Below are 15,710 nucleotides of genomic sequence, written 5' to 3' on the forward strand. Positions count from 1 at the left end.
TACAGAGTTAAATAAATATATAATACTATATCAAATATACAATGCATATAAATTATAACTAATAACATATTATATTGATTATAACACTAATTATAGTAAACTCCCTTTTTATCCGTGCCGGAGCTTACATATTTAATAATATTACAACAATATAATTATAATATAATTTAATATATCTATCGCGCTCGGTTATGTACGAACAATAAAGAGCGTGAAAAATATAATATATTAAAAATCTATATCAGGAACTAACAACGAAAATAATTACAAATCTGAACCCAGCCGTTCGATTTCGTTCACGAAATAATCCATATCATTTTGGTCTAAAGACGAGTTTTGAAGCACAAGTCGGAAGAAATTCGGCAAATCGTCGGATGGCTGGTACGTAATCATCATCGTGCCTTCCTTCATCATCCTTTCTTTAATTCTCGGCGCTACCTGAAATCACCAACGGAGTACTCGGTTATAGTGTTATATAATATTATTTACAAGTAATAAGTTAATGTCATTTGAAAAAATAATCGAATAACAGTCAACAGATACATTTTAATATACTTAATATTATTTTGATCTTACCCTAGTATTGTCATGTCATAATTTTTAATTATTATACATACCTTGTGGAGTTTATTCTTAAAATCTGGTTCGTTCTGACGTCCACGCAAGCTCGGTGGTATATACCAAAATGTTATGTTCGTGTACTCCGGTTCTTCAAGTACCAATTTGAAACCAGCTCTGTTGCGAATCATCTCAGTGAAATATTTGGCGTTGTCAAAGTTTTCGTCAACGTGAGCTTCTAATCCGTCCGTTCCCTGTGCGGCGAAAATCAATAAACAGATCAGTATTGTCGCATTGCTATTATTATTGCGGATAGTAAAGCGGTTTTTTTTATGAATTCGATAAATTCGATCACCGTATGTTTTTTTAGGGGGGGGGGCTACGTACCTTGGCTTTCCACATGAACCAAAATTTGAACACGTCCGCCCGACGGCCACACTGTATATGCTTATCTCCGGTGTCATACGTAGTATCGTAGAACTTGTCCTTTTGGAACAGATATTGAGCGCAAGAAGAGTTGCTTTCGGTCAGAACGCGTTCGTGTTTGGTCAAAAACGTTGAGCACTGTTGAGGTGCTGTGAGCATTTTATGAGGGTTCCAGGTGACTGAGTCGGCTCTGCGGGGGATAAAAGGATCAACAATTATTAATCACTCGAATACTCGATTTCATTTCAAGCTTCAACAACATTGATGGTGTGTTCGTTTATTTTTATTTTATTTTACCTGTCGATGCCGGTCAACAGGTGCTTATGTTTTTTGGACACCAAAGCTCCGCCTCCCCAAGCCGCATCAACGTGCAACCATATACCGTATTCATGGCAAACGTCAGCGATTTCCGCTATTGGATCAAACGCCCCCAGGACCGTTGTACCTAAAATTTTTAATTCGCAATATTAAAATTAGTTATTCCTCATTACCGAGAAAGTATATAGCTCGATTTAAATGGTTGCAGTACAATATTCATTATTTCTCGTAATAAATAATGAATGGGATTTTCACGGTGTAGCCTATTAATTACTATTATTACTAAATTAGTACTAAAAGGTTTAAGGTCTTTCGATTTCCGTTACTTTCACTTTTTTTTAAATGAACGGTTTTATTTCAAGTAAAATTATACATTAGGTTACAGAACTATAAAACTCAATAAAACAATTACCATTAAAATGTTTTTAGTTTCTTAACCTTAAATAATTAGCTTAATACCTATACGACGTTAATATACGTAAATTATGGTTTTCGCTTTAATGTAACTGTTCGTTGCAATAATAACATACTATAAAACTAAATCATTTAAAAGTCGTAGGCATATGATTACGAATTACGATTACTATCTACAGTATACAATATAATAGCAAAGTTATACAATTATTTTGAAATTATATTACTATTATTTCGGCTTTCTTTAATATTATAATTGATTATAAATACTAGTACCTAAGTACTAGTAATGCTTAAATATTATATAAATCGTGAATGACTGTTTATATATTTAATATATCTAGATAAGTAAAATAATAATAACTTTCTAAGATTTCGTTACTGGTACTACGATTAAATGTGATAGGTAAAAATTAAACTCTCCGAACTTACCTGCAGTAGCAGACACCATAATAGGCACTGCTTTTTCTTCTAATGTTCTTTGAATTTGCTGTCGTAAATGACTCACGTCCATTTTTCCCTTGGCGTCTGTGTTTATCAAATACAAATTATCCGAACCGATTCCCTCGAATGCACATAATTTTTTGATAGAATAATGCGCATCGGCTGACGTATACACTACTAACCTTGGCAATCCATGCATCCCTCTTGTCTGTAAACATGTATTTATATACATTTATAATACTCGACGATTGTAACAAAATATTTTTTTTAGTGTTCCTTGGCTTAGTTAAATGATGTATAATTATGTTTGAAATTATATTTTTACGTTTGTCATTATGCTGTAGTTGAAAATTAACGAATCCTCGAATAAAACCATGGTTGTAAGCACAATATACTCTAACGACAAGCAATCGTAGTGTCAAACCGTCTTCATACAAGATAAAAAAGTAAGTAATTGAGTGTTACTCTAGGATAATTTCGAATCTATTTATAAAACTGCACAATTTTTCTGAATATTAGCCATGTATCCTATATAACATTATGTCTGTTGACACTTAACTTTATCGTAAGCGTATAATATAATATGAGGCTGTATGTTGTATTGTTGTCTTCACAATGCGTAACTGTATAATAATATAGTAACAGCCCTGACTTATATTGTAACATACCTTGACCTCGGGGAAAGCGGAAAACCTGGCGCAGTTGATCGCGTAGCCGTTGGCTATCGAACCACCCGGACAGAATATACCGTCGCCCTTGCCGTCGGGATATCCCAGGAACTTTCTCATTTCCGTCAGGACCGTTTCCTCCATGATGGTCATGACAGGTGCCACTTCAAACGTGTACACGCTCGGGTTGAGCGCGTCGGTCAGCCATTGGCCAATCAGGCCGTAAGGGTCGACGCTGCAAATAGCAAAATGTATAGTGAGTATAAACCCGCAGACTATAATATGTTATATATAGCGCGCGTCTTAAGCATAACTACGCCTATTCCGTTAAGTTTGGAGGGAAAGGCTCCAGTCCGGAGTCTTGACATTTGTTGGTAACAAAATAACTAATAAGGTAAAAGTACAAATTTAGGGCCAGTATTACAATCATCGGTATGCTTCGATTACGCTTAACCGGCTGATAACAGATTTTATTACCGGCCGAATTCGGCCGGTTAGGAGTCGGTTAAATTTATCGGGAGATGGTAATACTGGCCCTTACTCTCGCACAGTTATAACTTATAACTCTAATAATTTATATGAATCTTACAATTAATGTTATTTTACTTTAGAGCCCATCAGAAAATAATATACATAGGTACTATCGTAATGTTGGCGTATGTGGACAAAACGTTTCTCTGATAGGTACTTTTCGTTTTCAGTTTATAGCTTATAAATAGGTAAGACTATGATCTCTCCTCTAATCACGTCTGTAATATTATATATACCTACATACATTTCTCTCCACACAATAATAAAATACTACGTACAAAAAACCAATAGTAAATAGTTGATGGTTAAAACTTGGAGGCGTCAGACCCCAGCTAGTAGCAATAACACCCATCCTTATAAATACGCCTATGGTCAGTATGTATACTCACCTAGAAAACAGTTGGTTGATGAAGTACGGATGTCCGGTCTTGACGCTGTGCTCGATGGTGTCCTCGATCAAGTTCAACAAGTGTCCGTGGGTAGTGGGCGAACGGTCGAGCGCGAAGTCGAATGCGGCCTGCAGCTCTTCCGGGCTCTTCCAGTTGAGCACCGGGCGACGGCGGTCCGTTCCCCGGAACACGGCCTGCTCGAGCATCAGGCGCACCGCGTCCCGGACGAACGCCTCGTGGTCGGCCGCGTTCGGCGCGCTTTTGTAACCGCACACCGCCGCGGACAGCGACTCCATCATCGGACCTTTTCCGCAAGGCGTCTCGTCCAGGGTGGACGCGGTCACCATTAGCTCGACCGGACGCGCGGTCGCGTAATCTGTGGGCACCGTAGCGGCTGGCATGACGATCGGCATGATAATATAATAATATGATATGTGTTATGTGGTATTGTTGACTCAATAACGCTGTAAAAAAAAAAAATATTATATTATTATTTTCCTCGTGACTATCGTCGATGGCCGCGCCCCAAGACGGCGTGCCGTGATGTCCCGCGGGTAGGTATACCTCTTTTCCGGCGACGGTCGGCTGAAATACGATCGCTTCGAAGTGCGTCGCTAAACGCTGCTGTTATGCCGCTGCAATTGCACGCTGCAAACACTCTGCGGATGAAGTACCGTCGTCGTGTCGGTATGAGTGATGACAATAATGAACCGGCGCACGGCCGACACCGGCGCTTTTATACGGTCCGCGAGCCGGTGAAGGTTAATAAACGACCGCGGTGAGTTTGATTTTGAAAATCTCTTCCCCGCCCGTTCCTGCCGCCGGACGGTCGCGTGTTGTATGTATATAATAATAATAATAATATAGCAAATTCGTATAATAATAATATAATAGGTTTAATCAAAACTAATTAAGACTGTTGGCGGTGGTGCCGAACGGATCTATAATTGCGCGGCAGTTTGGGTGCTGTCCGCGGTTTTTATTCTTACCGCACCGCCATAAAATCATAATGGGTAGGTTAATAGGTACCTATATACTATATTATTAATTGTTATATCATTATAATGTGTTTACTGCGTATAACGCGCAGAGCGTATAGAATATAGAGTTAATCGGTAAAAAAATCCCCGGATAAAAACCCCCGACCAACAACGCCGGAAAACTACAATATTAGGTGGGTACTCACAAAATGACTGAACATATATTTTTGAAACGCTAATTATAGTGTGATTTCCACATTATTATAATAACATTATATTATTATATTTACATTATCGTGAAAATATTATAGGAAACATAATATTTTGTTTTGTGGACTTAATTTTTACAGAATTCAACATAATATATTATTGTAATATAAAATTTAATATTATTGTTAATGTTTGAAAAACATTTATTATATATATTAATTTTTATAATGATATAAGTATAATATATTAATATGTTTGTAATTAAATATTAATAACTTGACTTGTAGTCGAGGGATTTTTCCTTAGAGGCGATAATTTGTTTTCCGGGCATTTTTATATTCCCTAACTCAATATACATGGTACATTAGTAATTACCTAACCTGCAGTAACCACCTATACCGAGGTATAGGTGCGAATAATATATATATATATATATACCACCGTAGATATGACTGTGTCTGAAAAACGTTATAGAATGACTTTGGTTATGCCGTGAAACTTAGCAAGAGTCGATGCGTAAATACATTTAAACCCAAGTATACGAATGACTGCACCGAGTTGACAATCCACCGCGGCAAAACAGACTTTGCAAAATGGTAAATTAAAATATAGACCTAAACATGCGACAATATTGTATTTGTGATGCAGTCACGATCGCTTCGTGTAAATATATATGTCTGGTGGTTTGCGTTTGGCAAGTTTGTAAACACTGCAATGGGTGACCTTTTTTTATATTCCGTGATACGTTTGGGAAGTATTTTATCAACCTATTTTTCCTCTAATTTCATCAGACTTGATTTTAATAGGTTGATACAATATACTAAACAATATTAAAAATATTATAACAATATTTTTATCTTAATGGCATAATCAATATTATATTTTATATTGTATCGTAGGTAGATATTCGCTAAAACGCAGTATAATGAACTCGTCCAAACACATTGTTTTTATTAGACACATAAAAAGGTAATTCGCTCAAACGCATCATATGACGCTTAAAAATGTCACCAGGTTTTGTATGTTATACATATATACTATTATTATGCTTGTACAGTAGTATATAGCACTACAGTATATACCTATTTAGTAGTAATGGTAAGTCAACAGAACGTGCTGCAGTGGCGTATGTATCAGATTTCCTTGTACCAGGTCATATACTTATGTCCTATACAAACAATCGCGTTAGTGCGGATTTCCTAATATTTCTGTATAATATTAAGGTATGCCTAATGGATACTTACTATTTATTGTTGATTTTTTTTAATCACCTTTTTTAATAATTATTGCCATAACACAAAATAACATTGTCTGACCGGCTGTTTAGACGACATATAGGTGCATAGCCGATGAGGTAAAGTAAGTAGTAGGTACTCTCCACGCTGCCACGTATTATAAAACACCGTCCTTGTACCGAACCCACCGATAGATTTATTACGAATATTTCATATATTATATAGGTATATATAATAAAGTGGACGTACTAGTAGTAGTTGTAGTAATAGCAAGTATCTATATACTAAGCAGTATTGTATTGTATTGTATGTCGTTAGTGAATCCAGCGAATGTGGGACATACCTACTACAGGTACCGTCTTGGTAACCTGACCCTCGGTCTTAATAATTAGCCTACATGCCCGCAGCCTTCCTACTATGATTTTCATTCAAAGGAGACAGGTTTTTACACGGTTTTAATGTACCTGCGTACAAATTAATTATTTATTTATTTTTCAGAGACGTATGTGAAGAAAAAAAATGAGTAAAACAGAACGCCGACTAAAGGACGTGAGGTTTAAATCGCGGTGCATTGTTATATTATGTTCCGCGATACCTAATGCGAGACTGTGATGTGGATAGAAAACAAATCGCTATGTACAACTCTTTGACAACTCTGACCGAGTTCGATCATTAATTACCCACACTCGGAATACAAATATTTTCTATCGACTTTATGTTGACACACACTATTATAGATGTCATGATGATCACATATAGAATTCATCAATGTTTACACATTGCGAACCAATGTCACATTGTATGTAGCAAGATTTATTGAAATAAATGTACTGTAGATTAATTATTATTTTAGTAAAATTTGATAGTTTTGATATTGTCGAGGACATTGCAGATTTTCTTAATAATCAAGTTTCAATACTTGCAGGTTATATTTTCGTTTTGAATATCCAATTATTTTAACAAGCTATAATTAATGTATGTAAATCTTACGAAGATGATAAACAAAACATGCATAATATATGTTAAACTATGTAGGTAAAATACTTAATTGGTGAATCATCAAAAAAAAGGTATTCCAAATAAATATAATATATAAATTCAAATAAAGGTAAATTAATTTTTAATTAGCAGTCACTCATCGTACTTAAGTCAGGTAAGAATCACATGTCAAGGCCGTTCCAATGACTACTGGAGATTTTTATATAATATGAATAATAATATATAATAAAAAATTCAAAAAGTATATTAAACGTAGACATTCAAGGTTTAAAGATTTTTAAATGTTTGTATTTCTCGTAAGCTATGTGATTTTTGATTATTTTTTTTAAATTTAACTAGGTAGTCAAAGTTTTAAGAATGCATTTATATAAATAGTCTTATTTAAAATTACATCTATTATACTTAAACTCGAATAGTAGATATAACACAGAGAAGCTAAATCTAATGACATCTAAGAAGTAAGAAATTGAGTAGGTATCTAATAAAATGTCTAGAAAAAAACGGAACCGTAATTCCGGTGTGGACCCTTATCTCCCTTAAATCTCTTGATTTGCATTGGTCCTTGACCAAGATTTATTATGACATATATTTTGATTTTGTTAGGTCACTAAAATGACTGGAGTATAAAATGTGTGTTGTACTGTTGTATTTTAAAAATAATTCTGTGGCTTTTTTCAAAGTTCAATGTTGTATTATGTTTAACAATAAGTTCAATGTTTTTTTCGGATTTAAATTTTTTTAAGAGATCCGTTATAAGCTTATTGGTAAATTTTCAACATCCGTCCATTTTTCAATTCATTGTACCCAACTCTGCATAAAACACATTTTTAACAATTTACAATTTTACATATGTCTTACAGGAAAGAATTAAAAAAAATCAATATAAAACCAATGAACGGGTTCCCCGTTCCATCCAAAACAACAAATAGATAAAAAATATATTCCTATTGGGTACGTTTCAAATTGAACGCACTTTACACACACGATTCGTGTTTATTTTCATTTCATTTAACGTATTTTGGATAACATAGTTTTATTTCTGGTGAAGTTAGCCTTGGAAACGAAGGTTATAAAAATGATTTCTGGCTTTAAATTATCTCTTTTTCTGTAAAGCAACTTTCGTACTAATTGTTATTCAATAAAAATTGTTAAAATATTTAACGTAAGACTATTGGTATTTGCATAAAATACCTATATTATACAGCAATTATTTGTTTTCTATTTGAATTACATTTTTTTTTTAAAGCTTACTATATAATACATTTTCTACTTTCCAATACCTACACAATAAATTAACGGCTTTTTGTATTTTTATCAATATCAGTAATATCCATTAGTAGTATTAAATAATTGTTAGTTATTAGGTACCTAATGAGATTGTATCAAAGTATTACAAGCATGTTCAAATAAAATACTTTGAGCCATATATATATTATATACCTAACATATTGTTATTCACAACATTTAGATTTAATTTTAGTTAAATATAAATCATTTTTAAAAATGCATTAATCGTTTATTTTAAATCGTTAGTACTTAGCAATAAGTAGGTAATCGTTAAAACATTTTAAAATAATACATAAATTATCATATAGGAATCAGATATCAGACAACCGGTTTTAAAACTTCAGTTGTATAAATAATATATGAATTAATTGATATAGTTAAAGTACCTACCTATTGGGCGTATTAGTTATATTGTCTATACCTATTAATAAAATAATTGAATATGTAAAATATACTATTCACTACTCACTCAATCAGCTGTATAAATGTATTAGTAGTTAGTGCCGTGGAGGTATTGAATGTCCCTATTGGCTATTCCTATATACAATTAAATATAGTGAAGTACATTTTTTTTTTTTTTTTATATTGAATCAGAAATATATGTTGACAGAATAACTTACATAAAACATTACAATTTAAAATAATTTATTTAGAAACGCTTGATAGTTTGGTAATATACTAGGTAGTAGGTATATGGTTTTGACTTTTGAGATCTTATAGTTTGAATTATTTAAAAACTTTAAGAATTTCACGGACCTATTATAAATAGTATGTACTATACAAAAATCAAATTATTTTAAATTATTATTTTATAAAAAAAACACTTGTTCGATTATTTTATTCGTGGTTTTAAATGTATTTCGTGCATAAAGACATACAAAATATACATCTACAATTATTTAATTGCATTATTGTGCAGAAGAAGAGGGTGACATAAAAATACACATTTCCTTTTTATAACCTATATCTTATATTTACATAAATAATATACATATTAAAAAAATTAACATATTATTTAGATAGGTACGTAAATTTACATAAATGGTGTTACCTAACACCAAAGTCGTTGAATATCTGGAAATGAATTCTCATACCAATGTATAAATTTGTATTATTGTTAGTTATGGAAAAATAGAAACAGTTATGGAAATGGTGGATCATTAGTGAAAAATGAAAAAGCAAGTTAACTTACGTCTTACAATTGTACTTAAAAAATTTTAGTTCGACAAAATTAACATTTGAAACGAAATTTATTTCTGCAGGGCGCAGGCAACTGACACAAAATGTTTTCTTTACCGTATAACTAAATTTTACTGATTTAATTATACACCGTACCTATATTGTGAATAGTAATTACGTATGTAAACGATTAAAAATTATATGATATAACAATATACTAAATTAACATATTATTTGTGTTGTCTACTTGTCTGTGAAGCATGAAGCATGAAAGTGATTAATCCGTATGTTAAATACAGGTAACTAAAATGTTATTGAGCTCATTTAGTTTATATAGTTTTTATTATTTAACTTTATTCCAATTAATAGTAGCAAATGCTATTACAACTTGTATTTGCCGCCATTGTTTAATAATATATTAAATTTAAATACCTATACGAAATCAATTCATGTGGTAATTCCTATAGAAATTATTGAATTTTCTAAAAACCAGTAGATGGTTTTATCTTGTTCAAATTTAATTATGTATACGTATATTGAAATATATTATTTATATTAAATATGCATACCTACAATAATAACTAGTAGGTATCCTTTATTGATCTGTTAAAAGAACTAACAAAGGTGAATCATTATAATAAGCTGAATAATATATTATTATATATAAATATAAATTATTTTTTTATTAGCTACCAATTTTTGGAATGATAGTATGACAACCCAACGATTATATAACTAAACAAATTAATCTAAAATGGTTATATAATAAAACCAGCTTCCATGAATTGCCAATATAATAATTAAATACCGAAGTACCGAACTTCATTATTTATTAGTTTTTTTTTTTTACTTTTATCATTCGTAATAATTAATTACTTATAATAACTCATAAAAAATTTATTTAAATATAGTATTTATATAAATATTTAAATTATTTTTGTTTTAAAAAACGGAATTTCAATGGTGAATTTGATAAAATATTAAAATAATAATCTATCATACAACCGCGGTTGCAACGCGGTAGCAACGCGTTGCTGTTAAAGGGTACTAGTTACCATAAGCGTGCGCTGCAGGTCTTCTTGGCAGGGGAGGCAATACCTTATAAGGTTAGGTTAGCTAAGAAGGTCCAGACTCCAAACACCTCCCCCGATTTTTTCCCAGCTTGATATGAGGCAACGATAATTTAAATAAATCCTCCCACAAAATCAAGTATATGGTTCTATTAAACTGTGATATTGTTCTATACTGTTAACTGTTAAGAGTTAAGTTAAACGTAAAATTACCAAAAGAGTTTTCTTTTCAATAAGTCCTTTTTAATAATATCTTTGACAATCAAGAAGACACAATAAAAATTATTAAGAATACCTATATATAATTAAAAAAGGTGGACAAGTGGGTGTCGCTCTTCTCTACAGTAAATTACAAGTGGGTCACTGTATTGGATGGTGTTAAATTTGAATTTCCACTAAATAAGAAAATCGCTACATGAGAAATCAAGTGAATATCCAATGTCTTAAAAATATGAACTTCAAACGCTCATAGAAATTTAATTTGATTTGCTTGTAGACATTTTGTTTTTTTGATAAAGGTAGAAAAACTTATGGGGAATCTTGATTACATTTTAAAATCTTAGATTTAAATAGAAAATTTTTTATGAATTTCGAACTCAAAATAATTTTTGTACATTTTACGTATTTTGTCAATATTTGAACTTTAAATGCTTATATAAAAAAAAATGTTGACTATATATTTTCAATATTTTTCATCTGTTTTTGAAACATTATATTATGAGCCTTCTATTAAATTTTCAAGTTTTTTTACGCAACAAAAATTTTTTTTTAATATTTATTGAATAAAAACCTAAAAAAAATTGGAAATTGAAGATGTCCTTAAACAGCTCAAAATAAGTCAAAATATTTTGAAAATGCTAATATAAACATTCAGTCAAAATTTCATATATCTACAGTAATTTATTTTAGAATTACACCAAAAACCAAAATCGATTTTGTCCTAAATCGATTTTGCGTATAAATTCCTGTTTTTTCTTAATTTTTCTTTTGTTTGTCACGGTGCCTTTGAAAACTACCGAAAAACTTTTGACCTTTCATAGTACCAACTAGATAGAGTCAATATTATCAAAGAAGAAACGAGTAACCATAGTTGAAACTTGAAGCTGTCTTATCAATATAATATAATATAACATAATATTATTGTCGATTTTAATATTATTAAATATATTTACTATTTTCAAATAGCATACCAGTACTTATACCAATATTGAACCTAATATTATTATTATTATTTAAATATGTATTATCAACATTTGGTAGGTATTAATGTATAAGATCTTGGGAAACGAAAAATCTCGCAGGGGAGGCAGCTGCCTCCCCCGTGCGCACGCTTATGCTAGTTACACATTTAGATAAATTTTTAAATTGTATTATTTCGCTGACTTTGAAAATGTTATTTTTTTTTATCTAGGTCCTAGCACAATAATTTCCATATCCAAGTACACTATTCGATATACTAAATACCAAAAATACCAACATAGATTATAATTCAATAATGAAACTTTCATTTTTCATTTTTAATACATTTTTCGACTAATTGGGTAGACAAAAAAATGAATTTACAAGTATAGGGAAATCGTTTTTCTAGTTTCTAGTTCCGCATCAATTGTCATACATTGTCAACCACATTGTTATACTTCTATATACTTCTTCTTTCTTCTTCTTCTTCTTCTTGGCTTTATAACTCTCCAAGAGTCTTCGCCACCACCGTCAAGTCTTTCCATTTTTCCCTATCCTGGATAAAATCTTTCCAATCTTCTACGTCCAGTGTTCTTAAATCCTGATATACTACATCAACCCATCGCTTTCTTGGTCTATCCCTCGGTATTTTCCCACTTGGTTGGTACTCTATGGCTGCCCTCGCAGCCTTTGATTCATCACTTCGCATGGCGTGTCCAAACCATTACAATCGTTGTGATTTTATGATACTTTATCGGAATTTTCGACATGTATTTAGTCAGTATACCTACATTAAGACATTAAGTCGGTAAAAAGTGCAAGACACACGATTCTTTTTGATATTACTCGCGACTTCGTTGTAAAATTATGTGCATAAACACACAGACAATATATTTTGGTTCCAATGGATACGTTCGATTTTCTTATATACAGTCGAAATTGAATCGTCTCACCGGAAGGATTTTGTAAATGCACGCGTCAAACATAATCAAAAAGGGGTGCGAGTGCGTGGGAACGAGTTTCGTGTTTCCCGTAACACGCGGACCGTCCGACCGTGTATATGTATATATATATATATATTATAATACGACATTTCGTGTACACCCATATATAAATATAGGTTCTTATGTGTATATAAAAAATATACATATTGTATTGTGTATATTACATAAATATATGACGAACAGGTGAGATCTTACGTTAATGCGTGGGTTTTTTGTATAACGGTTCCGTGTGTACATCTGCCATTTAATTCCGCCTCGAGAGAAGTAATATTCCGTAAGACGCATAAGGCTAAATATTATATATTATTATATATATATATACATAGACACACACACACACAATACACGTGGGACTCGTCTTTTATATTATATTTCAAGAAAACGGAACGCTGCAAGTATTAAATGGGTAGGTATATATATATATGTATAATATTATATTATATTATTATACGGAAAGCAGTTCGAACACTGATCCCTGTCCCCAGGTTTAAAACATCTCCGACTGGTACTATTTTTCCGTTATTTATATTATGCCTTTACAGTGTACAATATACAGAGTGATTAACCAAAAATGATATGCTCACCCACATTTTAGATGAATACATTTCATTTTTGAACTACTTAAGAAGTGTCCCGTGAACGGCTATGGTGATACAAACTTTAGCTTTTTAAATGAGAACTTCCTTTTTTTCTATAGATACATTATTTAGTGGATAATTTTTTGAACATTTTGATGCACATAATTCAAAATTCTAACGAATAGTTTCTCACTTTCTCTGCAATAATATTACAATGTTTATACTAAGGATAATATCCTGCAATATGTTATTTTACAAAAATAGAAAATAGATGTAATGTTGAATCTAGTGCCTATTTATTTTATTTGGGCCATTTTTATAAATTTCGTTATAAATGTCGATAGATTATTAATTAATAAAATCTTCAAATCACTATAGCACATTAGCCCCGCATCATAATATCTTCCGAACCCAACATCGTGGGCATAATATATCACAAAGTTAAATAATTCAAAAACTGAGCTCGTTCAAATTTTAATTTTGGTTCTTATGTCAATTTTTTCAAAAATTATCATTTAAATAATTTATGGGGGGTTCACAATATATGAAAAACTGAATTTTGCATCTCCACAGTACATTATTTAAAATTTAAGTAGTACAACAAATTTCAAGAATTTGAAATGAAGGATTTTCAGTAAATTAAAAATTCCAAATATCAAATTTTCAATAACATTATTTAAGAAAAAAACAAGCATGCTTGGTTAGTCACCCTGTATACACATGCAAAAAAGACTTGTTAAAAATATTAATATATGAACATGCATCTGCTGCGGAAGACTTGTTGAGATGAATACACCATTAGTGTGAAGTTTCGACAATGGTCGAAATGGAAATGTATAGACGTATACCTACCGGCTAAGAGGTAAAAATAATAAAAACAATTTGATTGCGATGCTTGCGCTTTTGCGGAGACGCTAAAAAAGGTCGTTTTGACACTTTTCTTTTTATAATTCGACGTCTTATAGCATATGGCATTTTCTTTCAAAAAATTGTACTACAGTCTACAGATGTCCAATCTATTATTATTTTTGATATTATTTATCTCTACACAATAGGTAGGTTGTAGGTACCACTACATAATAGTGGTATTTTTATTCGTTGCCAGTGTGCGACCGTGCGTACCTACTATATACCTACCTGAATATACTTAAAGTAAAACATCTTCTATAACATGTATCATAATGAATATACAATTTATCTTGGATCAATTATAATTTAAAATATTACAAATTTCGTTAAGACTTAAAACTGGTTTCAATAAATAATATTTAATATTAAAAGATCTGAAAAATACGTTTCTATAATATAGATTATTTTAATTACCTTCCACATGGGGCAGTTGGTGAGTGATGGAAATATCTAATTATCACGTCTCATATACAGTATAGTATTTATTTACATAGGTATCTACATAATTAAACGATTTATTACCATACGAAATTTGAATAAAACGTTTATTGTTTGATTAACTAAACAAATTTAAAGTTAAAAGGTATATAAGGTTATAAGTTATAAGTGCATGACGGACTTAAATACAATTTTAAATGATTTTATTAATCAAGTATATTGAAGTATGGACAGCTACTATACGAGTTACAAAACAGATTAATTATCATGTTGTTAATTATAGTGTTTCAACAACCATAGAATAAATGCAGAATTTTTTTAATTGACTACCACTTAAACAGCGTTTTATGCACGAAATTTAACACAAATTTTATTATCAACAATCACAAACAGCCGGAAATGATGACGACATTTACTTCATAATTAATAGGTTGAAGTATATCTACCTAAATAAAACTTACATTATTATTTATTGAAATTTTATAATATGGCTATGTATTTAGCAGTACTACATAAATATTTATCATACAATAATAGTTGAAAGTGAAAAATTGCGAACAAGGTAGAATAAATATATTATATAGATCTGCAGCTGCAATTTTTAAATGCACTTTTATGCTATTGCTTGGCTCGTATGACGGATATTACCATATAGGTGATAAATCTTATTATTGCTATTTGCTTTCAAAAAAATATGTACAATTGTAACCAAACATTTATTACTTAATTATATATTTCAATATCAATAATTTCCGGTATAATTAATAATGGTCATAAAAAACATATTTATAACTACACTTATACTAGCTGCCACTTTCCAACAAGTATAATTTTTTTGATATAATTATGTAGATCAGAGATCTATAAGTTATTACCTAGAATATTAGTATATAA

At 31.1% G+C, this 15,710-nt stretch overlaps 1 protein-coding gene across 1 annotated transcript; it reads right to left on the reverse strand.

Moving 5' to 3' along the window:
- Positions 1-4,471, reverse strand: LOC100169332 (cysteine sulfinic acid decarboxylase). The gene is made up of 8 exons (XM_001950812.5): positions 4,313-4,471; positions 3,749-4,212; positions 2,829-3,063; positions 2,149-2,368; positions 1,282-1,429; positions 946-1,174; positions 618-812; positions 1-438 (listed from the first exon to the last, which is right to left on the reverse strand). The coding sequence occupies exons 2-8, from the start codon at positions 4,159-4,161 to the stop codon at positions 265-267; spliced, it is 1,614 nt and encodes a 537-aa protein (XP_001950847.1). The 5' UTR covers positions 4,162-4,212; positions 4,313-4,471; the 3' UTR covers positions 1-264.
- Between the last annotated feature and the right edge of the window lie 11,239 nt (positions 4,472-15,710).

The sequence above is a fragment of the Acyrthosiphon pisum genome, chromosome A2 (genome assembly GCF_005508785.2).
Source record: "Acyrthosiphon pisum isolate AL4f chromosome A2, pea_aphid_22Mar2018_4r6ur, whole genome shotgun sequence".
NCBI classification, from domain to species: domain Eukaryota; kingdom Metazoa; phylum Arthropoda; class Insecta; order Hemiptera; family Aphididae; genus Acyrthosiphon; species Acyrthosiphon pisum.